General features: G+C 46.0%; 1 protein-coding gene across 8 annotated transcripts in view; it reads right to left on the reverse strand.

Moving 5' to 3' along the window:
- CAMTA1 (calmodulin binding transcription activator 1) overlaps window positions 1-26,086 on the reverse strand; it is a 223,696-nt gene that overhangs the window by 38,946 nt on the left and 158,664 nt on the right. For 7 of the 8 annotated variants that reach the window (XM_051786361.1, XM_051786362.1, XM_051786358.1 and 4 more), the window contains 5 exons: window positions 16,705-16,858; window positions 6,529-6,669; window positions 2,495-4,347; window positions 1,417-1,543; window positions 542-676 (listed from right to left, as the gene is read on the reverse strand). In XM_051786361.1, the coding sequence (XP_051642321.1) occupies window positions 542-676; window positions 1,417-1,543; window positions 2,495-4,347; window positions 6,529-6,669; window positions 16,705-16,858 (2,410 nt within the window). Of the gene's footprint in view, window positions 1-541; window positions 677-1,416; window positions 1,544-2,494; window positions 4,348-6,528; window positions 6,670-16,704; window positions 16,859-17,369; window positions 17,474-26,086 lie in introns of those variants that run through there. The other variant, XM_051786365.1, reaches the window with a different exon arrangement.

Below are 26,086 nucleotides of genomic sequence, written 5' to 3' on the forward strand. Positions count from 1 at the left end.
CTATGTGTACTTGCTCATTAAGAGCCATTTCCATTTCTGTTCGCAAATGTTCCTCTACAGTCATGTCACGAACCTCTCTTTACTCTGCAATACCACAGTGCTCTGTCTCCACGCAACTCTTTGGAGGTGGGACCACCCCAACTTCCTTAGAATGTCCCTCTTGTACGTCTCAGTATCCCCTCACTTTCTGCTTAATAAATACACAGTTTTCTAGACAAGCTCAAGTTTTAGAGTTCTCAGGAAAGACAAATCCAGGGTAAATGGTTCTGTCCTGCTAGGGACTGGGTAGTCCTTGTTTCAGGGAAATTATCAGCTTTCTATTCAGACAAAGAAAACACCCCTTTGTCACCAAAGACAGCAACATTTTGTTCCCATGGAAAGAACTAGTAAGAAATTTCAGTGAGAGCACTTTAATTAATATTGCCACAGCCCTTTCCCTCAGCACAAACTTGCACCTCTACATATTCTCCCCTCTCCTCCAGGAGCTGCTCCCAGTCCTACATTTGGTAAGCTTTCTTAAAGAATATCACACTCTTCTTACCGTCCAAGGACAGCCAGTCATGCTGGGAGGAAGGCAGGGTTGGCAGAGCTCTGGCTTTATATTCAAACACCACAGAATTGGAGATGATCTGATTGTTGAAGGCAACTTGCAAAGTCACGAGCCCAGTGTCATGAGCTAAAAGGAAAGCGCATGTGGTAAGACAGGACTCCACGCAGAAACCCACGGCGAGGAATTATCCTGTGGATATCCCCATGTGCTCACTGGGCTGAGAGCAAGTGAATAGAGGGGGCATTCGACAATATTTTTGGGACTAGATAACTGAAGAGTCCAAAATCCGATCTGTATTTTCAAACATGGGGGTTTTAAGCTCAAGAGTCACCTAATGGGTTGTTTTGGCAGGAGGCAGAATCGCGTGTTTCCGAAGATTAACCAGCCTCACTGCATTTCCAGTGGGAAGCCGAGGCCTAGCAATGAAGCCAAGTTATTCTGCATCCACTTAAAAGCCACATACTGAGGGCTAGCACTACTGAAACACTCTGTAGGGGGGCTGGAGATATTCTCGTCCTCTAACAAGGACAAAGGGTAAAATGTAGGCAAACTGAGTCAGCAGAGCAGTGAGTGCACCCCTAAATAACAGTCTTTAATCTGCTATTTCAAAACTAAAGGAATGCTTAGCATTAGTTTAAATTACTTCAAATAATTATTTTAAAGTTAATTCAGAGATTCTAAACAGTATTTGTTGTGATCTGTTGTGATGTATCAAGATGTCAAATTGGTCTTCTCACACTGTCTAGGTCAAAGAAAAAGGAAAAGCTTCTTGATGCCTGCGCACTGCCTTTCATAGTGGGTCAGGACATGTACATGGCATGAACAGGCTCTGAAAACACCCGCTGTAGGAGAGCAGTGCTCCTTACCTGGGCAGTAGCAGCGCAGTACCCCTGGCTGAATTAAAGATGCAGGCACTGAGATCTGATCGAACAGACAGCTGTAATTATTGCTGGCTTCCTGCCACGGGCCGGTAATCAGGACTTTTACTCCTCCCTGTGAGGAAAAAAAGGGAGAAACCCAGGCGTGACAGGAGAGGCCATGGCAGAGCGGAGCACGGCCGGACGGCGCTCGGCCCCCGAGGGCTCCCGGAGCTGACCCGGCCCCGCCGCCCCTTCCCTTCCCCGCGGCCGTGCTGCCCTCGGGCGGCCGCCGCCGGCAGCGCCAGAGCCGGGACACCGAGGCCGCCCGGTGCCGGTCCCGGCCCGCTGCGGCTGCTCCCAGTACCGAGCTCGCCCTGCCCGCAGCGAACGCCGCTCGGCAAAGGCCGGGAGTGTCCGGGCGCAGCCCCAGCACCCTCACGGGGCCGCATCCCACTGGCAACCGGACAGCGCTGCTCGGCGGGAACAGGCATTACACACCTCGGATGGCACACAGACACAACACTGCTCCGAGGCCGGGCTCATAAAAACACAAACGATTTTTTTTTATTCAAAACAACCTTCCTCTCCCATTAGTGGCTCAAACAGCCTCTTTCCTCCCGCATTCCTTCACATCAGCAAAGCCTGTGCTGCTGCCATTTTCAACTTGCAGGACATGCGACTGATTTTGGAGAGTCAGTGAGATGGAGGGAAATGCTCAACTCATTAATGCAGCGCAGGTCTGGAATTATTCTACTAAGAACATCAGAAACATTTGCAAACTCTGTTGCTCTAACATGGCTAGGTAGCACCATGAATCCATTGCATGGGAAAGACTTTGCTTTCAATGAAACATTAAGTTTCTGTTCAGATGCTTCCTAAGTGAAGAAAGGGCCCTGTCAGGGTAACGAAAGGCTTAATTAAAAGTATACTCAGACAAGCAAAAGGCCTTGGATGCTCCAACTTGGAAGAGAAATATTTTAAAAGCCTTGTAAAAGCTTTAACAAAACAGTTCTTGTGAGCCCTTATTAACAAGGCAAAGAAAGATAAAGCAGTAAACATTACCAAGTAAAAGCCCTGGACTTACCTCAGGGTAAGACCATTCTGGTGAATAATCTGTCACCATGAACAAGCGCCCACTCTGCTGCAGCAACCCCAAAGTGCCTTGTGCCGCAGCTGCTGAGACCACCTCAGCCACGTGCATGTACGCCATGGTGCTGGCTCCATTCTCCGTGCTGCTGAGCTGCATGTTGGCCTGCTGAGGACTGCAGCAAGGAATGCACATTTGGGCCTGGTTGTATGTCGCTCTGTTACTGTCTTCAGGCTGAGACAGTCCGGCACTGTCACCTGACACCAGCTGGTGTCCATAGAGAGCATTGCTCCCACCTTCTACTGATATGAAATCATTAATTAGATCAGAAAACTGATTGCTGAAGGAAATGTCAAAGTGGTCCAAGTTAAGCTCCATGTTGGAGGAGTTATTTAAGCTGGGATGGGCCACGGGATAGAGTCCTTGTACCATGTTTCCTTGGAGAATAGGGAGATTGTTCCCATTCCTGATACCCCCGTTGGACTCGGGCTGCAAGTAGTGTTCTGTGTTGCAGGCTTGAAGATCCTCTGATTTAAGTAGATTTTCACTTCCTTCTGCCTGCTGGGAGGTCTCCATGGGAACTTCAGCTTCTGCAGTCATAGCCTGGAAGTTTGCTTGGAACTGCATGAGCTGGAGAGAAGAGGTGGACTCTATTCTGGCTTCCACCGTGCCATTACAGTTGGAAGTGGTTTGGGACGAGGACTCTGTTTTCACACTGGGGATTCCTAAGGTGTTCACAAATGAGCTACTTGTGTCATTCAAATTGTTGTGAGTGTTTTGCTCAAGGGGAAGAGGTTTGCTGGCATCCTGCAGAAAGAAGCTGGGGGAAGGTGTCTGATGAACATGAGGGCTCTGGACGGTCTGATTGAAGCTGGAAGAATAGTCCTTGTTGGAGTCAATGGCACTGAAGTCCATCTGCTCCAGGGTGGTACTTGGGCTCAGACCTCCTCCAGAGGGAAGCAAACCTGAACCAGTACTGAGGGTGAGAGTGTTAGATGCAGAAGTGGAAGAAAATGCTTCTTTGGACATCTGTTGTTCAAAAGATGTGTCCTCAGTTTTAATTTCTTTTGTGAGGGTTGTATTGAAGTTGAAGCTACGTTCTGTTGTGGGTGACTGCCTTATGTTGGTATTGATGCTGTCACTTTTCATACCTCCTCCACCATAAGTCTGCCCTTGCTTGGGATTGTTAAGAAAACAGTCTGGGTCAAAATTCATGGTGGTTTCTGGAATTTTTCTATTTCCTTCTAAAGTTGTGGAGAGCACAAGTTCCTCGGAGACAGTGCTGGGTAGCATTGACAAACTCTCTGAACTTCCGGTTGGAAAAGCAAATTTGTGTCCATCTGAACTCACAGCAAGTACCAGTCCTTGTGCAGCTGCATCTGAGGACAGAAGATGTTGATTTGGGCCAGAGGTGGGTGACATGGTGTACACAGCTTCACTGGTGACTTCTGACATAAATACGGTGGCACTTTGTGACAAGCTTCCCATAACTGATGCTACAGCCATACTGGACACACCAGTGACAGCTGGGCTATCTGCCATATCTGGGTCGCTGTTTAACCCACTGCTGATGGACACGGGAGAGTTCTGGGTCGTGTCAGGGACCTCCACCTGGTTGGTGGAAGAAACCTCAGTGCTGTTTTGATGGAGCAACACTGGTTTCGCCACTTTGCCGTTCCTCTTCTCTCGGCTGGAGGCCTTGCCATGACTGTGCTCGTTCTTGCCTTCAGAGACATCATTATTTTGTACCTCTGAATGAGCGCTGTACCCACCTGTCCTTGGTTCAACCTTTGGTGATATGATGCGGTGTTTGGCACTGTTACACTTATGATGCACACTGCTTCCCGCCCCTGTGCCAAAAAACAAAAACATTTGCCATTCAGTAAATACAAAATTAAGACAATGCTAGTTGTGTATCTCATGGTTGTAGCAAGGGAGAGCTATACTTATACATGTGTGTGCAAGAGAGAGTGAGCACACGTACGAGACAGCAAAAGCAACTTTGGAAATAAAATAAATTTCTCACCAGTGCCAGATGTACAGGTCCCGTCCAATGCACTGCATGCAACGACAGCAATCTTACAACAGGCACGTGTGCACCCTTACCCTCACCCCATGTAGCACCTGTCCCCTTCCTCCCTGCCCTGATCAGGCAACATGTTAGGAGGAGAGGAACTGGCATCTGTGACAAGTCGCAGAGTTATTTAGATGTGCCCAATCTCAGTGCAAAGTCTGCAGAGCAAGGGCTGCTGCTGCCAGCTGTGGAACAGGGCCCTGTTCCATCTGCCCCACGGACAAGACCTCAGCCCCCATGACGCAGATGCTCAGCTCCTCATGCTGGCTGATGTTGGGAGGTTTGACAACTGCTCCTGTGGGGTGGATGCTGACTGGTAACCTGGAGGTGACAGACGCCATATCATGCTCCTGTCCCTGGCATCACCCTGCCACTTAGAATTAGCCCTCACCTTCCTGTCATCATTGTGTCTATTACAGTTGCCAATCAAATTATTAAAGAAATAGCACATTAGCCATACAAAGCATTCTTGCCTTCCCATAAGGATGGTGGTGTGTTTCTCTGGCTCTCAGCCGTTTCTGTGCTGACAGACAGACATGTTGTACTCTGGGAGGTGCACGCAGAGCACATGGCCAGCATCGGAGCTGCTGAAGAATACTCAAGGAAGGGTCACCAGAAGACAGTCCTCCATAAATTAAGCCAGCCATCACCTTTACTGGCCTGACAGAAGGTAACATCACTTGTATTCCTGGGAGCTTGGAAATCAGGCATGATGAAGCAAACAATTCTGTCTGCAAAGGCACCTTAGCCAGAAACTCTGGTGTGGGGACTGTTTTTGCTGTTTAAAGAAGAGCAGCCCATTAATTTTTGATGTTTCTTTCCTTAATTGATTAATTTCCCCTAGAATGATGTAAGAACATTAATTATGGTACTGTTGAATGACTAAAGAGGGGAAGAAGCCTCCTCCCTATAGCTAATGGCTACAGTTATAAATGCCTGGGCAACATAAGGCATCCATGTAGCCACTGCAATTTGCTAAATCTTTTGTTCCTTGTCCTTGAAGGGGAACTTCTCTATTATGTGCTCAAGATTTGAATGCGGCCACAAAGTAGTTCAAGACAGTGTTTTTGAGATTAAATGCAGTATTAAATCTCTCTATTCTCCTAGGTAGAGAGAGGAACAGGAACAAGGAAAAGACTTTCACACTGCTGTATTTGTGGATGACAGTAAGGAATTGGGAATGTGTGTGTCAATGTGCAAGCCGTTACAAAACAAAGCAATACTGTTATGTTAAAAAGCACTGAGAAGACTTAGCACAAGACAAAACATCAAAGGGAAGCATAAAAGGATTCATGTTCAGATCTGCAAGCCTGGATCAAATGCTGAGCCTTAAGGGGTGAATTTTAATCCACGTTCAGGTATTTCAGAGGTCATCATTCTTATTAAAGTCTTGATTGTATAATGCAACTGCTCGAGAAAAGAAGAAAAATTAAATCCTTTGAAGCACTGACAGCTTTCCTTTATAAGTTTTGCTAAAGACTAGTTAATGTGTCATATACTTTAGTTGAACAAAGTAGTAGAAAGGGGTGGCTATAAAGCAGAAGAGTTGGAAAAGCGAATCACTTAGCTTCCCCCGTCTGTATAAAATGCTAACACTAAGGATGTTGTTTCTTGCTGCTGTAGTCTTATTCAAAACAAAGTAATCTCCTTTAACAGGAAAGAAATCTGTATTTTCATGATACCTAAATAAGACCTGTCTTATCCCAGTGATACTTTATAATTAACTACCTGAGCACTTCTTTAACAAAGTGCGCTGCAGGGCAAGGAATTCAGAAGTTGGAAGAGTGTTGGATTTTGAGGCTTTGGTAACAGAATTTGAGCATATAGAAAAGAACATACCTTTTTGAGCAGGTCATATGTGGAAGGCATTTATTAGAACTAGCACCTCAGTACTACAAACCCTGCTGCCAGTTTGGATGAAGCTGAGCAATGTTCTGTGCCCTCCCGAGGTACTCACCCAAGGTACCAGTGCAGAGACAGTTGTGTGTCCGAGGCTGGGGCTTGGTCTGGTGGCTATCGAGGATCTGCTGCACGAGCTGTTCCACTGAGAACCCTGAACTGCTGTTGCCATTGCTGCATGTCCACTTAATGCCATGAACTGCAAAGAGAACAGTAAAATTTCCCATCAGAAACTTCAAAACCACACCAGAACCATCAAAACCCATTCCTGCTGCTTTTTGTCAGAACTGAAGGAGACCTGTAAAAAGCAACAGTAATGGTTTATTATTCTCTGCTCCTTGGTATTCATAAGCTTCCAAATGCAATTCCTGAATTAGGTATATACCAAGGAAAAACACCTCAGTAGAGTATCTGGCTCTTTTTCAGTCTGCTGCAGACAGGGACTGTGCACCTGCAAAGACTATCCCCGTAGTGCCTGGAACCTTCACTGAAAACCCAAAAGCAACAAAAGACTTGGTTGCATTGAAGTAAAACAGTAGAGTTCCAAGGAGCATTTTGGAACCGTTTTCTGTCTAATATGAAAACGAAATCAGCTTTATAGTAAAATCAGCAGCCAAAATACACCAGTGTAACAGCACATGCAAACTTCTGCCAGGTCTTCATTGTCAGATCCTGGCTGGCAGCAGTGAAGACTGACTCATTTTTTGGGAGCGACTAACAGACACTGTGTGAATTCCTCTTCAGATTTGGACAACCTCTTAGTAATTTGCGAAAACGGACAGGAGGGTGATATTGCAGAACATGTTGCAAACTGAAGGTTTTTTTCTTGAGTACTCTCTGGCCTGATAGCTATTTAAATAAGAATGCTAAACTGCATGCAGATACATGATTTGAATAAAGGCTCCCTCTCAGAATTTTTTTTAGGTGCAGAATTTCCCATAACAGTGATATTTGCAACCTGACTTACAATGGAAATAGCACTTATAAAATATTTTATCCATAATAACTGACTCAAAGCATCTTCTGTCTCCTTTAATGTCTCTCTAAGCAATTTATATGTGCGTATTATTTATTTATCCTTTGTGTGCATCAGAGCTCATGTGCAGATTTTGGAAAGTGCTGCCTGGTAACATCATTTCCAAGGTGTTCTCATGCCTGGCAGCTTCTTTTCAGGAGTGTCTTTGCCATAGTCGAGCAAGGCACATTCCTTGCATGTTGCGTTCTAAAATCCTTAATCAGAATATACCAAATGAAAGTTAAAAGTCCCACAGACCTAGGCTTTGTAGTAAATGCACAGATCCCTGAATGGTGATGGTCCCTGATGTGAGGGGGTAAAATGCTAGCAGCAGCAGGTTCTGGTACTCCCTAAACAGCCAGGAGCATCTGCAGGGCTGGGGCACAAGCTGCAAGCAGCTTCATGTCATGCAAGAATATCAGAAGCAAATGAAAGCATGTTTATGACAGCTAATGACCATGGTCACAGGGGTGGCACATCATGTCAATCTCCTGTTCTCTTCGATGCTGCTCATTTAGTGTGTCACACACGCTGCCGGTGGAACAGAGTTCCTGGATCTGCTCTGGGAAGCAGTTTTATTGCCTTTTTTGTTACTTGTTGCTGTATTCCCTCATCACCCACTGATGTCACTTTGCCTAATTGTATCTTGTCTTGGTCTAGTTTTATATTACAGAACTCATATTTCTACTGGCCAGGCTGGGTAACCTGTAGAAATACTGTAAATAAGGTTTACAAGTATTCTTCCTCATATCACTATTTAAAGTGCTGCAGATAGTTTAGTAATGAGTCCCTCTATGTTTGCTTCACAACCACATTTATTGTTATCGTACCCAACAGATTTTGCTTTCTAGTACATTCACAGTTTTGAATTTCCTCTTAACACTCCATCTCTATTATTATATCTGTTTAAGTTATATACACTTGCCACTTCACTATCTCCACTCACATCCATTTTATTATTTAAGGTACATTATTCTGTCACCTGTGATATTATGCCTAGTAAGTGATGTTCAAATAGCAGTTTTGCCAAAGATACATTGACAGTGAGGTATTTTGGATACTTCTGGCTATATGACATAAAGTTATTGAACTGTAATTATTACTGAGAAAGTTTGCATTAAGTCATTTCTTCAGAGGTTACTTCAGAAATGCTTTGCTAAAGAAGTGAGCTCGCATTGCGTTGTTGGGTACAGAAAGTCTGTTTTACAGCAGGATGGCAGCGTTTGCTCCCTACTGCTGCGAAATCCTGGGATGAGCAACACATCATGGGGGCAAGTCTGGGAAGCGAGTCATGACTCGTGGTTTGTGTATTCACAATGATAGTTCTTAAGTCTGAATCAAGCTGTGAGCTGGAAGCCAAGACATAACGGATGGACCATGCCCATTATTTTCAGCATAGCAAAGTCCCATCAAGGATCAATTGCTGCTGAGGAAAGGTCTTTCTCTAGCCTTGCTCCAGCTGATCCTAAACGGCTCCGGCTCCAGCTTCTGTCCACGTGGTGTCACTTTTTTTTTAGTACTTATGCTCCCTGTATACTATGAAGGTTATAAAATAAAAAGGCAGTGAAGGGTGACAGATTGCAAAAAAAGAATGTCTGGATGCTTAATGCAAATTATCCACTATCTTGGCACATCCAATATGCAGATTTCTTCCTCCCCCTTTTAAAGAAAGACTCCTGTGCCTGGTGAATTGTTAGTACTGAATACCAAACACTATCAAGATGGCTTTTAACATGTCACGCTTGGCTTCCTGACACATAATGAATCAGCAGGAAAGGAGATTTCTATAGGGAAGAAAGTGCGTTATGAAAGGAAGGTTAATAAAAAGCATACACACACACTCTTCCTGGTTTTTAGTGGTTCAAAAACCGAAACCACTGCAGAGCTATGTTTGACTAAATATAGCCATAATGTATGAATACAAAAGGAAAAAAAAAGATTGAAGCTTAGCAGAAATTCTGGGAAGTATTTTAATCCGGATTCCTGTTCAGACTCCTACTGCACTTCCTGATAATTTAAAATTAAAGCTCTGAACTGCTTCAACACTTTCCTTTTCAGTAATAGCATGGAGGGATCTAAAAGCTGCTGCATTACAGCAGCAATGCATTCCTCCTGCCACCACACCCTCTGTGCAGCAGTGCCTGCAGCACAAGGCAGTGCAGCCAGGGAGAGTTACTGGTGTTTCACTGGGTGCTCAAAGGCAAGAAGTGAGGCTGCAGGAAGGTCTACTACTCAGAGAGCTAATGCTGCTCCCAGCAGAACTGCCCCCAGCCTCTTTTTGTGAGCATGGGCTCTCACCATTCTTCTCTTTCTTCCCTTTTGAATAAAACAGGACAAAAATAGTGGCCCAGCAGCTCCTTGTTCATTAGTGCTGTCAAGACTTCAACCATCATGAGCAAAGGGATGAAAAATAATCTGGTTACCAGCAAAAAGGCAGCTCAGAAGCCAAGGGAAGCTTGCACACAGAAACATAGGATTGTCCAGGTTTCTTACAACCCCCTGGCTATTTCTGCCTCCTTCTTCTGCTGTCCTCCTGTCTTGCACTTATTTTCCTCCTCCCCATCACCTCAAGCCTATCTCACTGTCTCACCTTCATTCTAGACCCAACACAATCAACAGCTAAAACTGTTTCTCTCTCTGTGGTTTCTCCACCGTAAGCAAAACTTGTCTTTAAAACACCCTCCCACATTCAAATCTGATCATTTCACCCTTTCTGAATGCTCTTAGACGTTTCTCTTTGCCACTTCAAACATTTTATGCTTCCTGTTTCTGTTCCAAAGATCTTGCTCTTTCGTACCATCCACCCCAACACAGCTTACACATACATATACATGTACGCTACATGATGAAGCTATTTCCTATACCCTGTGTGCTGCTTCTCTGCCCCAATTTGACAAGTTTTTGTCTTTTGAGTAACAACAAGATCTCCCACATGAAACAGGTAAGTTGGACTGATAAAGCTGGAATATCTGGAATCATCAAGGTTAGGTTTCTGTTTGCCTCTCCCTCTTGATGTATCTTGACGGCCGCTGCAAACCCAGGTTTCAGAGTCCTACCCTTGGCCACACCTGACTGAGAAAAAGTGCTTTTAAAAATCCCCAAAGTGCTGCTGGAAGGCTGAGCGGGTCCTTTGTCCAACTGCCCATTCCCAACTTGCTGCCCACATCCTGCTCCACCAGGTCTTGACACTGAGAGGTGTTTCCATGGCAATGGTCAATTGGAAATGGCAGCCTTGTCCCTTCAATTTTTGCTGCGTTGGTGTTGACAGAAGTAAAGGCCTTGCTCTGATTTCTCAGTTTGGCTGAAAGAGATTTCCATTAGATTTATCCTTTCATACTCAGATGCCCACACTCATTCAGCTTTGATTTTCCAGCCTTCCATTTTTACTCATTACTGGTTGTGAAGGACAGGTTTCCTGAGCCTCACTGCTGGGGATGGTGCCGTTTCCTCAGGACATCCCCCTCAATGCTATTGCCTTTGCATGGACTCACGCGGGTGCTTTGCCTCCAGTTGTTCTTCAAAGGGTTGTCTGTCTTCCAAAGCGAGCCCTCCCCTTGAAGGTTTGCTCAGATGCAGAGGGATGCACACAGGGAGTGGGCAGTACACTCGGTGCAACATCCCTTGGAGGGGACCAGCGGGACACGACTCTTCTGAAGCTACTTGGAGTGGGACTCCTACCACTATTTACAGACACCTGAAGTCCAAGGCTGCTCGCCCATGGAGAAGCAGAGCCGAAGCCACCTCTCTCGCACAGCTCTCCCGTTCCTTCCGTGCGGTGCTCGCCATCCTCCTCCTGCGGCTCAAGGGCACCATCGCCATCCTCCTCCTGCGGCTCAAGGGCACCATCGCCATCCTCCTCCTGCGGCTCAAGGGCACCATCGCCATCCTCCTCCTGCGGCTCGAGGGCACCATCGCCATCCTCCTCCTGCGGCTCGAGGGCACCATCGCCATCCTCCTCCTGCGGCTCGAGGGCACCATCGCCATCCTCCTCCTGCGGCTCGAGGGCACCATCGCCATCCTCCTCCTGCGGCTCGAGGGCACCATCGCCATCCTCCTCCTGCGGCTCGAGGGCACCATCGCCATCCTCCTCCTGCGGCTCAAGGGCACCATCGCCATCCTCCTCCTCCTCCTCCTCCTCCGCCAAGGGCAGCGCGAGCGGCGCGCGGTGCCCGCCAGGTGGCGCCAGTGGATAAGGCACAGGCGGCGGGCCCGGCCCGCGCGACCCCTCACGGGGCCCGGCCCGCGCGACCCCTCACGGGGCCCGGCGAGGCCTCTCGGTTTCTCCAGCGTTAATTTTGTCACTTGTTTTTAATATCTCCGGTGTATCTTTTTTTTTTTTTTAACATAAGTCTTGCTGGGCCATTCTAGGGGAAAAAAGTCCTCATTAGCATGGCCTGCACGGAGGGGACCTTCAGCCCTTCCCGGGGCTGCCACACCTCGGTGGTGCTGCCAGCAAGGTGCAGACCCCCCTCAGCGGCTGCTCTAGAACTGAGCCTGCCAGCGCCTACAGCCAAGTGCTAAGAGGGCAGATAAAACACTACAGAAGAACAGGAAACAAAGGCTGGGGTGCCCGTAGTCTCCCCAGAGAGGCTCGGCAATTGCTGCATCTGGTTTAATATCTAAGTTTTAGGGGGACAGGAAACTATTTGGTTTAGGTTTCCGCAAGTTGATTTCCATTACTGCTAATGGTTGGTTCGTCCTGGACTGTTGTCAATACTCAGTGGGATTATTTCACTGTTGTGTCTCCAAATGCAGCTGAAATGCACCAGCTGAATCGTGATTCCTAATTTTGTTCTTTCAGAGAAGTTTCTACAGTAGGTAAAACTTGCCCATGAGGGAAACCACGTTTCCTAAGAGTGGCCCATAAAGGCACAGGAACAAGCTTCCTCTGGGGACACGAAGGACACTGCAGATCTCAGAGGGAGAGGAGAACTGCAATTCTTGCATGGGACCCCTGTTTAGAGCCACACACCTGCAATAATTAGAGGGTTGGTGAGAAGATGAGAGAAGACAAGCAGGTGGCTAAATGAGCAGGTGGCTCATACTGGCCATGCAGACAATGTGAACAGAGGTACTCAAAGTCCAAGTGGCTGGTAGGATATAAAAGCCTATCTAGCACCTACTATTGTGTTCTTTTTAATAAAAACTCAACCTATTGCAGTAAAACCGGATGTCAGCATTACTAAAACCAAAGTCTTTTAAAAAATCCATGTTGCTTTTTATGTGGTCAGCTGAACTAAGCTGACCCCATTGAGGGGCACTTTGGAGCTCTGACAAACCATTTGGGGAACGTAAAAATCATCCCATTTAGACTTTTGTACAACTGATCTCTTAAGATTAAATATAAACCCCCTCTTAAACCCAGTTACTGAAATTGAATATAAAATCAAGTCAAGATAAAACAACTCAATTCTTGAAGCCATATTAATGCTGATTGCTGCTATTTGAATTTCACTTTGGGCTGCAGGCATCTGATGCCATCTCCAGTGGCAACAATAAGGGGACGCAGGTTCAGGTCACCTCCAGGGGCCCTGATTGGTTCCCCCCCCAGAACTGGGGACTCTGGAAAGAGGCGAGATGGGCCCACGCCCAGAGGCATCGACTCTGACTGGCACCACGTAAAACTTTCCAGCTGTGGCTGCGTGCAGGGGGCACAAACAGAAGCCCTCAGTTTCTGTGCAGCAGAGGAATGAAAAACTTTTTCTCTGAAAGGAAGATAGCCCTTAATTATAGTGGACCTGGAAAAAGGATTGCAACGTAGCACCAGCTGTGAGCTTGTAACTCATACGTTGCCAGCTGAAGGATGAGAGCCAAAAGGGGATGATTTGGAGAAACCCCCAACATGAGCTGGCCCACAATTTGCTGATCATATGGAGTTTATATACAGAATTCTGCTGAGCTGGATTCTGCCACTGAATTTGCTTTTACCACCAGATGCCTCTAAGGACATCTGCTAATCTGTTCAGAGAAATCTCAAAGCAAGACTATAATGGGACGCAAGAGGGGGGAAAATTGAAAGCAATGCCAAATAGAGGCCCATTCTTCACACCAGGCATCCTGAAATGACTTACAGGTGTTTCGGACAACATTCCTGCACAATTTTCATGTATTATAGCTATTCACTTTGCATAAATGTCCCCAAAGGTTGCATCCACATCAAAGCAACACACACGACAAATCTTTTGATTCAGACACCCAACTGGGATGCTCCCAACAGTTGGATTACTGCAGGTCTGCCATCAGAGGAGGTGTCACAGCCCTCCCTGCGCTCCCTGACCTTTGCTGACACCTCCAAGATGAGAAGCCTCATCTATGAGCCTGGAAGGAGAGAGTAATGATCCTGTGGGAGGTCACAAATGTGTATGCAGCCCTTCCAGGCTCATCTGCTTCAGTCTCGAGGACTGTCAAACTGAGGTCTGACAAACCGACAGTGATAGGCCAGAGAGGACAATCAGGAGATCAGGGATGTCCCAGTGCAAAGGCAGGTGACAAATACATCAGAACTAAAGCAAAAATCCAAAGCCATGAAAACTGAAGTCAGGCTGATTAATTACTGACAGTCTCAACTCAGCTGGAGGTGTTGAAAAAACCTCAAATCCTCAGAGCATCTGCAGCATTTACCTTTCATGGATGTTCAGCTGGGGTCATTTCAGTCTCTTAATTAGTTCACACACCAGCTATGTTAGAACAAGTTAATGCTGTTTCCACAAAGCTTTCAGAGCCGTATGGCTACTCCAGAAAGGTGGTTCTAATCCATAACCACCTGTGCGAGTAGTCACAGAAAGAGGAAACACCATCCCTGCAGCCAGCCAAGAAGCTCCCTCTGGGTTCAGCAGTCTCCTTCAGGACCAGGGCAGAAGCCACCTCCTGGCACCCAGACCTCAGTGCCCTGCTCTGCTCACAGAGGTGACGAGGCTAATACTGGGAGCCAGTGCCTGTCCCTGATGCCTGCTGAAGATTTGCTGAAGCCTGGACAGACTTTGGGATGATGTGGCAGGGAAGGAAGAGGGAGCTGAGTGAATAATAGATACAAGAAACAAGCTCTGTGATCATCCCAGTCAGGGTCTCTGCATTTCACAAAAACCAGTTTGATGTATTTATCTGGCTCGGACTCTAAGACTGATGCTGCTCACCCTGCCAGCCATCTGCCACATCACTTTTAGTTCTCCAGGCACACATGGCCAAGAGAACACACTCCCAGGCTTTGGCTGCCACACCACTGACTATCTGCTACCTTTGATTCTGATAGAAAAGCTTTAATACCTGACAGAGGTCAACAGCTTTAACTAACACCTGACTCCAGTCCAGGCTGAATAGGACTTGAACAATCAAGCACGTGTTCTCAGTGAGTCAAGAGCTGGACACTGCCACCAGCCTCTGACCAGGAGGAAGCATTTTCCCCAAAGGCAAAACTAGTATCAGCTTCTCTTCCCTAATCCTGAATGACATCAGTGGTCTGAAATGGGAACCTCCCTACAGGTAGAGTGTCCTCAGACCTCCACACAAACCCTGGCTGTATCATCACTAACTTGTCTTAAATGTGAAATTCTTATGAGAAACAGCAACCAAGAAAACAAAAGCATCAACAAAAACCTCCCACAGCTTCCAAGTCCACAGGAATAAAACGTGAACTGCAACACAAAACAGGTAAAAGGGCAAGACTGTTGCTGCACCAGTGACACTAAGCACAACACTTTGATTAAGTCATTGACAAATCTGCTTTAGGGCAGAGAAATTTGGAAACATCAGGCAATCAAACTGTGAAGTCTGTGAAAGAACATGATTAATGCAAAAATGTGATGAAACTAACATTCTTGGCTCCAGAACTTCATGGCACACCCCATAATGGAACCAAATCTGATGGCTTCTTGGCGAGCGGTGCCCCTCTGCGTTCCCCAAACACGGTTATCTATGTCCTCCTTGTTTTTTAGGTCTGATCAGAATCCAAAGCTTTTATTGTAGCTACATTTCTAAGGATGTGTTTCCCAGGATATGTACCCATAAACAGAGACGTGTACATGCATATATACTCTGAATAATTGCGCAGAATTTCACTCTTCCCTCCTGAGACATAAAAGAGCCAAGTGTTATTAAATTTACGGTGAGTTCGTTGTAGTTTTCACATAATTTTCTTGATGCACTGCAGATTTTTTAACAGGCTGCCGCTTCCTCTCCTGTTTAATGTTAAGGTACTTGTCCAGGCTCAGCTACACCTTCAGCACCCTGGATTTCTGCCTAAGGTTATCAGTCCCAGGGGCAAATGTGTAATTTTCTTTATTCTCTTCTGCTTGCTTTCTGCCCTCCAGCTTTGTGTAGAAAAGAAATACATGGGCCTGCACAGCTCAGGATGCAACAAAGGAGCGGTGCAAACTCAGATTACTGAGGTTGCGGTCAACATTAGACTGATCTTTCATGGATGGCAGAGACACATCAGGATGCACTCTGTGCCTGTGACCTCCAATTACAGGAAGCTGGGCATGACACCAGCACCCAGGCAGGGGCAGAGGGCAAGGACAGAAGCAGACCTGGTATTTGTTGACTCAGATATGGTATTGTGGCTCCTGCAGTTAATTTTCTCTTGCTTACAGACCCACTTTATGTCTAATCTTTCATTGCAAAAAGTTGTTTGTGTGCACATTGGAATGTGCTCTCCAGGGGAAGGCATACAATATAACTGTGATGCAAAAGAAAATATTATATACCAAGGCAGACGTTGAGAGGTCCAAAGAACTGCCTGTTTGAGGGCAAACTTCCCCATCACTCTGGGCACCTAAGCAGACTCTTTAGACTGCCAAGTTCAGAACTGTAGGAAACGATGCCCATCCAAAACATTCCATTCCATGGGTCCTTCTGTAAGTTAAAGCAACCCATTGTGACCTGACACTGACCATCCAAACATGAAGTGCCCTTAGGGGAATCCACCTGCCAGTACTGAGCAGGCTCTTTGCAAATGAGTAGATGCCTACAAACAGCCCTCAAAAGTGCAGGACCAGAGGTACGATTTTTTCCCAGTATGCAGAGGGGACCCTCTTGGGGACAGTCTAAGCAGCTCTCACGCCATGCATCCCAGAAGTACTGCACATTAGGAAGAAAGTGCATGCAGGCACAAGCCGAGTTGTACGGTGACAAATGACTCCTTCACAGAGATGGTTGGTGGCTGTGAGAGACACTGTACTCTAAATATACAGCAAAGAAGCAAAGATGGCTCCAGGTACTCACACATTGGTTTGAGCTGCCCAATGAGTTCCTCTTTTGTCCACTTTGCCCATTCCTTCTTGTCGGTGTTTATTGAACACAAGATGGGGCCACATGGTTTCCCGCAGTCCTCGATGGCTGGGACATTCAGGTAGTGCACCAACACGATGTCTGGGTTCTGCAGGGAGAACAGAGCAAGAGTTATGTCAGTGGGCCTCTCCCCTGCCCAGAGCTCTCTGCATTTATGTTCCTAATTAAAACTGTAATAGAAACCATCATAATCAGACCCCAGTAGGTCCTGGATTTCCCCAAGATCAGAGCTGTTCTTTCAAAGAGGTGGCAAAAGACAGACATGACAGTTTGCACATGGATTCCCCCATCCTGAGGGCTCTTTGCTTGCAACTCTCCTGCTTCCCTTGTATGCTCAAATTCAACCTTTTTTCCAAACTCTACAACACTGAATACTTGCAAGAGTCTTGCAAACACCACTTACAATGAATACCAGGTAATCTGTTTTGGTTTAAGGGACCTTTGGTTCATATGAGCTAATGCTTCCATCAGTTCTGGTCCACATCGGGGCTATTTTGAATACACAGAAAGTAGCCTGAGAACATCAGGAACAGCCACACTCTCCAAACAGTGACAGAAAGAGGTGGGGAAGAGCCGAGGAGGCTCACAGACAATATTACAGTGCGTCAACGATGGCCTTCATAGTCAAGCCTGGAATTCCTCGTCTTTTGAAGATGTTGCAGCTTTGCGATGAATCCAGCAAGCTGCAGAAGGTGGGGACTGCAAGAGCCCTTTGCAAAGGCGCTGCAGGAGGACAGCGAGGCACCAGCTCCCGCAGGCTGATCAACGCTCTCCTCTCCCCACACACCTTCCCAGGGGCTGCGAGGGGGAGGCAACCCCGCTGTGACGCACTGCGGTGCCCTCCCACCGAGCCGTGTTACCACCCTGCGAGCAAATGAATCATCTTAACAACTGCAACAGTAACAACTCCGCCAGTTCCCCAGCAGCATCCCAGGGAGATTGTACAATAGATAATAACAAGATTGAGGAGCTGATTTCTTTCCCTTAAGTCATTTACTCCTAAGTTCGCAAACTTTAATGACTGCTTTGGAATTATTTATAAAAATAAATAGGATAATGGTGTAATTAAAACTCTAATGTTTCATTAATGTTGTTAGAGCCCTGTTCCAAGGGGTAGAGGGAACACAACATATCATTCACGTGCAAAGGTTGTGCTAATAGGAGCACTTGTTTATGAAACCAGGGGAGGGCTGGAGCAATACAGGGACACCTACGCCAAGGAGACCTACGGAAGGGAACTTCTCATGGGCAAAGCACAGCAACTGAGGCCCAGCATGTCAGGAGCTGCACCTGGAGCAGCCCAGGGCAGGAGCAGGGCAGCACTCACCACCTCCAGGTGCAGGGTGACCATGCACCCCCGTGTGCCCCCCGCACACAGGGAGCATCCTGCACATCTCTGAGATCAGGGGGTGGCTGGTCACATCTCCCAGCTCCTCCAGGCTGGCTAAGAAGCTGCTAGCAGTGGAGAGGCCACTGGTGCCTGTGTACAGCAACATGACAAGCAGAGCAGCCTCCTGAAGTGTGACCTCGATAACCAGAAACATCTGGAGGAGAAGCTCTTTTAAGTTAGGAAGACATGCAAGCAGGAACTTGCATTTTCCCCCTCTATGGATAGAACTGCAACCAGGGGATTCTCAGTGAAGATTCTGTGAAAATATAGTATCAAATTCTTGCAGCCTGTTCTAAAAGAGTTGTGTTGCACAAAGAGGCGGCAAGGAAACCTTGTAAGGAACACCTAACAATTTATTTCAGAGCAATTCTGGAAAGTGCTAAAGCAAAGAAAACTGTTGGCTCTTCTATTCCCAAGATTCTTCTGGAGACAAACAACTGAATCTTTTATGTTTAATTGTGAAGTGTTCAAAACGTTCCATTTTTCAGGACACACCTGCCCCAGATGAGAGACAGCCAGAGGACACAGGAAACCATCACATCCTCTCTTTCCACAGTGAGGAGATCTGAAACATCACAGTCCTCGTGCATAATTCAGAAAAGGTTCAAGTAATAAAAATTATTACCTATACACCCAAATAGTCTCCATCAGCTAATTTAATGTAATTAGTGATCTAGATGATGAAGTAATAAAAAGTAATATGCTTCAGAAATTTCATATAAAGATGCCTCTTGCTCTCAGAGAAGTTTCAAAGAAGGGAGCAAGGACATGCTGCCACCACAGCATTGGGCAATGTGGCACTTCTGCAGGTGCTTCTCCCTTCCTCTCAGACAGCTGTGTTTTTCACAGCCTGATGGTGCCCGTTTGTCAGGTCTTCCTGACTTCACTGCAGCACAAGCAAGTGGACCTCAGCAGTGCATCAGCACTGAAATGTATAGTTTTTATATATAAAAACATATAAAATAAACACAAACCTAACAGGTTTGTTCCTTATGTCTACATCTAAAAGTTGACCTCAGATTGACAAATCTCAGGAATGCCAATCTATTTGGCGAACTGAAATGTTTTGATGAAAAATGAAGAGAATAGGTGTGTTTTGGAAAACTTAAAATCAGCAGTGAATCACTATCTGTGGTGACCTACCAGGAGAGCAAGAGAGATGTGAAAGACTAAAAGAAAAATTACAAATGTAACTTCCATGTGGGAACGGTGCCAGGACAGTGGACAAGCCACAGCAGAAGCTCTTTACTGGGGTGGCAGGGAGGGGAGCCCTGGACTGGGCTGCAGATGGCTCTGAGAACGTGCCTTTTGGAAAGCAGCCCGTCATTCCAGTGCCCAGAGTCTCAGCAGAGCTGTTTCCCTTCCCACACAGCTGAGTCGAAGGCACTGCCATCTGTCCCTGACCTGGGCAAGGCTCCTTGGCTCCTCCTGACATGTCAGGGCACCTCACCTGCCTCCTCAGTGTGGTGGAGGAATGGGCTCCACTGCTGCTGGAGGGTGAGCAGGAGATGGTGCAACAAGCAGTTAAACACAAAAAGCCGATAGTTTTGATAAAGAAAAATGCAACTGCAACATCTGTCTGACTCTTGTTTGAAGCTTCATCAGCACTAAGTGGTCCATAAATCAGACTGGCATGGCGTTACATTTCTTCCATGGCTTAACCATTAATCTAGTGCCAATTCTTATGAAAAATGAAGGAGAAAAACTACATGATGGTGGAAGTGTACATATTATCCAGAAAGTGGAAATGGCACATAAGGTGCTGCAGCCCTCTGTCCCAGTGGCTGGAGCAGCGGGGCAGCTTTCTCTGCTACCCACCATGGAAATAACTGAGTAAAACAACGTTTGTTCCATTAGCCTGCTCCATGAGGGTATTTTTCACAGGAGCAGAAACATAAAACTGAAATAAAACTGAAACAGTTCTGGCAGGTGTGGGGGCACAGGCAGCCAGCAAAGGGCTGGCTGACACTGGTGTGAAGGAACAGACAGTTCCTGCAGCGCTCCAGGCCAGCTCAGCCATGGGGGAAACCCTCCTTTCATTTCAGCAACCACCTTCTGCCTTCACTTCCCAGAGTCAGTCCCCCACGAAGGGAAGTCTTCCTTCTCAGGCAGAATAATCACAAAAAACCTCCCCCTTCCTTCTGTTCTCATCCAAAAGCATGCTGGTTTAGTTGTCTTATTTCTTTTTGTTTTAAAAGCAAAAAGCAAAAGCCATTTCTGGCCAGCTTCCAGCTGCTCTTCAGCTGCTCAGCCAAGGCAATCAGCTCAAGGCAAAATCTCACTGGCAGAGGCTCCCAAATCACCGATGACCACAGCTGAAGATAATTTTATTTGGAAAAATACCTCTGAGCTGAAAGTTTTGCATTTGTACTCCCTGCTGGAAGGATGAAAGGAAATAAATCATCCTCAGGGATGATGAGCATTGGTGAACTTAGTCCCAGCCAAGAAATTACCCCCAAGCACAGCCACTCGCCCCACTTGGCACTGGACACCCATGTTAGTTCTGTTGTGTCCAACCTGCAAAGTGCTATGTGTGGTGAAGCCTGTTCCAGCCTTAATGGCTAAACCACAAAGCAGAAAGGTAGAAGGAGCAGCAGAGCATGGCAGGGGAATGCAGAGGCAGCTCCTGTGCCCCTTTCCTCCCTGTTCACCCCTAAAATTATAACATGTTTTTTCTTTTCTGACAACTATTCTTTCACAAAGTATCCTTTGAATTCCTCCAACAATTCAAAAAGCTGAAAAGGAATCTCAGCTTTCTGGGAAGATAATTCACATCCACTGCTGTGCAGTGACTAGATCAATATCCACCAGATTATTATGCCAAGAAACGATAATACTAAGAGGTTTCCGTGGTTTTGAGGGGCTTCTGTTACATGTTGCTTCAGTACCCGCAGGTAACTCAGGGACAAGGTACTGGGAGTATCTGTGCATTATTGATATGCTATCTAAAAATCAAATCAAGGGAACCATTCCCAGACACGTGGATGACAGAATCTTCTACTGCTCATAGCAGCGTCTATCTGGAGGGTTTCCTCTGGATTTTCAAAGGTTTGAGAGTGGAGCCTGGGATACCTGAAGAACAAGGCACAAAGATACAACACAGACAGAGAAATAACAGAATTCTTTCCTTACAGAGACCAAATGCTAGCTTTGGGCAAGATTACTGGTTTGAATCCCAGCAATTTCTTTATCCTTGAACTAATTTTTAATTGAGGTCATGCTATAGAAGACAACCTGGTGGCTGATGTACTAGAATATGTTTATCTTCCACACTAACCGTGAAAACAAAAACATTGACTTTGAATGTACAACCCATTGCCTTAGAGCTGGGAACGTTTAATTACACAGAATGAGACAATTACCAGAGACGTAGCACAGCCCTGGCTCCTGAGCTGAAGCACTGGAGCACAGGGAAGAGAGTGGGGTCCCAGAGCTGGACACAAAAGCAGAAGTTGTGCTGTGGAGTAGAACTCCTCCTACTGGGAAATTCCTTTCAGCCAGTACAGCACTTTGAATTAGTTTTGTGTCCTATGTCTCCAGCTGACAAAGGAGCTGGTGGAAATTCTGTCCCTTCAAAAGATTCCTCAGGAAGAAAGGAACACCAGGCGTCAGCTGGGCAAAGAAACACTGGTGTATATATGGTTTTAAATGCAGTTAAATCAGCATCCTGACAGGCACTGGCTCAGGAGCTGCTGCCAGTTGGCACTGTCCTTGCCTGTGTACAGAAGATTTTGGTCTCCTCCAGGGCAGTGGCCATCCCCACCATTGCTGCACCCCAGCCATGCCTGGAGTCTCAAGATTTATGCCCTGTGGATACCAAGGATACCTTGTCTCCAAAGATCAGCCTGCCACAACTCCAACACATAGTAATTTTCCCATTTTTTTTAGCCCAAGTTCTTTTGAGTCTTTTTGTTTGTTTAAATTCACTAATTTTTGAGACAAGAAGTTGGCTAGAGGCTGATACAGCTCCATGTACTGCAAAGATTGAAGAGCTTGGAAAGCAAAAAAATTCTTTTGAGATTATGAGATTTCCTGCAATTATTTTAAAGGGAATCAAGATTTAATTTATCTGTATGCTTTATAACATGCTTCCTACTTCTTCTTCAATACCTTGGTAAGGGCACAGCACACAGAGCAGCATGGGCATCACCAGGCAGCACTTAAATAGCATGAGCAGCAAAGTAAGAGAGTCTTAATATAGAACAAATACCAAACACTCACCAATACATCATCAAATGTGATATATTTGAAGATATTTTATACAGAAAGAGCTGCCTCTGAATACTCCTGGGGATCATGTTTACTTAACGTATACTTTAAAAGATACAGAGAAATACAACACTGTAATTCCTGGCCTCTGAAGTTCCAAAAGAAATTGATTTCTGAGATGCTTTTTATCTTTCATAGCAATACCTCTTGTACTAGTAAAAGGTGTAACAGAAGGATGATGCTGCACAACTTGAAACAAGCAGCAAAATAAAACAAAAGGCACTTCTCTTTCTCATGAAGTTATTATTCTTCTGGACAATGGAAATTTCTTTTCATCTATGTCACCTCTCCCAGCTGGAAGCTTTAACTTACACAGGCAGTTGACAGGGACAAGATAATTCTGCCATGAGCTGGGACTGCATTTGTTTATCTAGGCACACACAGAAGAGCTGGTGGTGCTAACACAGAGGTCCTGGGGAGAGAGATGCAGCAGGGAAATCTGTCCTGCTTATTGCTCTGGAGCAATAAACCCACCAGAGTCCATGAAAGGAGTCACCTGGGAAGGTCTGAGGAGAGCCAAGTCTTTGGCACCTGAGTGCTCACGGTGCTGGTAATGCCCAGCAGAGCAGTGCATCCTTCAGCACAGGGCTCCCACCCAGGTCTCCAAAGGGTTTTCTCCAAGAACCACAGTGGGCTCCAGGCTTCCACCCACAGAGCAAGGCAGAGGAGCCTCTTTCAAACCCACAGTTTTTACTGTTTTCCACTCAGTCCTTTATGACTGTAGGTCTGGATTCTTGAAAGACCACGCTGAGACTTTCACAGCTGTTAAGCAGTTGGTCAGAGGAGGTGCCAGGGCAGCTATTTGACTCAGTTCATAACCTTCTAAAGCTATGCCACTGCCTGCATATGAAAACACAACCATGATAAAAAACATGCACAGAAAACTTCAGCTTGGTCACACCCCCACTCAGGAAAGTGCACAACAATGAAAACATCTGCCCTTTCACCCAGCTGCTGCATCCAGCACTAACTGCCTCTGCAGGGAGACAGATCTGACATGGAAATCACCACTTATCTCCTCCTCCTCCCTGTCACTTGCTCTCTGCAGTTTTACAACTCATTCTGCAAAAGCCTTGAGGATTTTCAAACAATAATGCTGAGGGCAAAGCAAAAGTTTCTCTGGGTTTGAACTCCTTCGAGATACTCTTCCTGACAAATGAGGCTCATTACAGACACACACACATTTCTTGCTATACTGGGCATATTCTGCTACTCCAGCTCACCACCTTTGAAGACTTAACATTTGAACAGTGCTTCTATGTTTTCTTACATTAAACCTGCATATTACAATCGTATCCAGAACAGTGGAATTTCTTCTGCAAGGAAAGTGGTGCAGAGGAGAACATCAAAACCACCTGATATTTCAGTGTCCTACACTTGAATCGTGCTTATCATTTTTGTAACAACTGAATTTGCTAACTGATACAGCCTGATTTATACACCAAGATTACTCGATGTAACAGCAAAAGACAGCTCTTTCTAGGGTAGAACAAAGCAAACGCTCGATTGCCCACAAAGCACCGGTGAGGATCCTCACAGCCACCAAAGCTGCAGATGTGGAGTAGAGTTCTGCCCTACAGCTGCATGAATAGTTTGAAATCACATTACACTGCCCATGCACACATGGGCAAAGCACCATCAAATCACAGACACAAATGTAAATACCAAGGTACCGAATATGCCATAATGGTGCTGCTCTCTTTGTAGGCTGCTGCTCTGTAAAAGATTTGCTACTGCATTTGGACTATTTTTCCCCAACAAGTGTGAGCCAGAGATCCCTCAGCTGACATTTGTGAGGACTCTTTATTTTTTTCACTCTGAAGTACAGAATCGCTTCTCCCTCTTTCTGTTTTTATTGCAACCTTTACATGGGAATTCTGTCACTGCATTTCAAACGAGCTCAGACAGAGCTCAGCTCAGAACACTTCCATCCTCATCACCAGCCAGAAATGCCAGCACTATAAATCATGCCCCAAGTGGCTTCTGTCCTTTCCCAGCTCATCCAAGCCAGAGATACAATAATAGTTGGTCTGAAATAAGAAGAAATTTTAATTTCAAAGGTCTGCTGACATTCACCAAGTGCTTTCAAAGTTTCTATCAACAGAATGCACTGCTTCCAATTCCAGTTGGAATGCAAATGGTGCAAGTTTTTCTCTTGTGCTGATGGCCTAGTTTGCCTCAATAACACTGTTAACTGTTAAATATTAATGCATTTCTGTGAATTAAGAACAGTTCAATGTGTACCTGAAGATACCTCACTTCTTACTTTTTTAATTGGTATTATTGTAGGTGGACCAAGTAATAAAAAGCTGACATTTCCAAATACTAAAGAAGAAAAGCCCAGGAGAATGTACTGGGAGCTCATGATAAGCTTCCCCTCCAGAGGCATGCTGTCCCCTCAGTGCTGCTCCTAAAGCTTCACCAAGCTCCAAGCTATTTTTGTACAGATGAAAAAGATTTAAAATCATTTGGAAGTGGATTGGCCCTCCAACCCCATGTACACTCCCCACAGCAGCGGCACACCAGCATGCAGGAAGAGAGGACGTAGACTAAGGCTGTGTCCAAGGGTTGGCCCACCCACATGAGGGAGAAAAGCACCAGCTTCAGTGCTTCACAGGGTGCTGCCGACTCCCAGCCCACCAGAAAGGGAGCTCTCTGCAGTGCTGGGACCTGCTGGCAGCTCCTGCAGCATCCCAGGGGCTGGAGCTGTGCTCACAGTGCTCACCAGCCCTGGCTCCTTTCCCCACACCTGCACAGCACACAGTGCAGGGACACAGGGCTCCAGGTGCCTGGAAAGGAAGTGTGTGTGAGCCTGATGCCTGCCTGGAGGAACAGGAGATAAATGCTATTTAGTGTTCCATGCAGCCTATATGGTAAGCCAACAAGTCCTTTTTATTTCTATTCTTTGCTCTTGCTCCAAGGGCTCTATCGTTTATAACGTCTTTAAATTTGTTACTTTTTATATCAGTGACTGGTAATACAATTCCCAGAGGAATAACATCAATAACCTTCAAAACACTTTCATAATGTTGCCTTTGATAGTCAGGCAACACTTCTGTTCCTATGGCAAAACCCTTATGACATTGCTATACAGCACACAGGTTATTCTTTGAAGGTTTTGTTATGCCTCGATAACCCTTCCAGATATGAGTAACCCCAGTGCCAAGGAATCCAAAGTTCTCCTCTGGTACATATTTTGGAGTCCAGCTTTACTTTGCATTGGATGTGAGGGCTCACAGAGATGCAAGAGTCCAAACAAAAGATTCATGAAAGCCAGCAACAGGAGGCTGTGCCCACAGGCAGAAATGGGCAGGTACCAGGGACACCCCAAACTGCCATGTCAAGGACATGCTGGCCTCCCTCCATTCTCCCTGCAGCTGTGACTGATTAGCCAGGGTGTCCTGAAAGGTACCCAGAGTAGCCAGCTGGGAACTGAGGCAGCACTTTAAACGGGAAACATCAAATCCTAAAGCAAAAAAAAAAAGAGTATCAGACTTGAATTTTTTTCTAAACTGCAAGAAAAAGATTATTAGACAACCTTCTTTCTTCTTCACAATCACTCAGAAGTCTCAAATTCCCCCAGACACAGGGATTAACAAACAGGGATTAGCATCTCAGCACTCCTGTTGTAGACTTTGAGAAGCCCAGCTTTCTGGG

This window comes from Manacus candei, unplaced genomic scaffold (assembly GCF_025592945.1).
Source record: "Manacus candei isolate 608988 ecotype Guabito, Panama unplaced genomic scaffold, ASM2559294v1 h1tg000022l, whole genome shotgun sequence".
In the NCBI taxonomy this organism is placed as follows: domain Eukaryota; kingdom Metazoa; phylum Chordata; class Aves; order Passeriformes; family Pipridae; genus Manacus; species Manacus candei.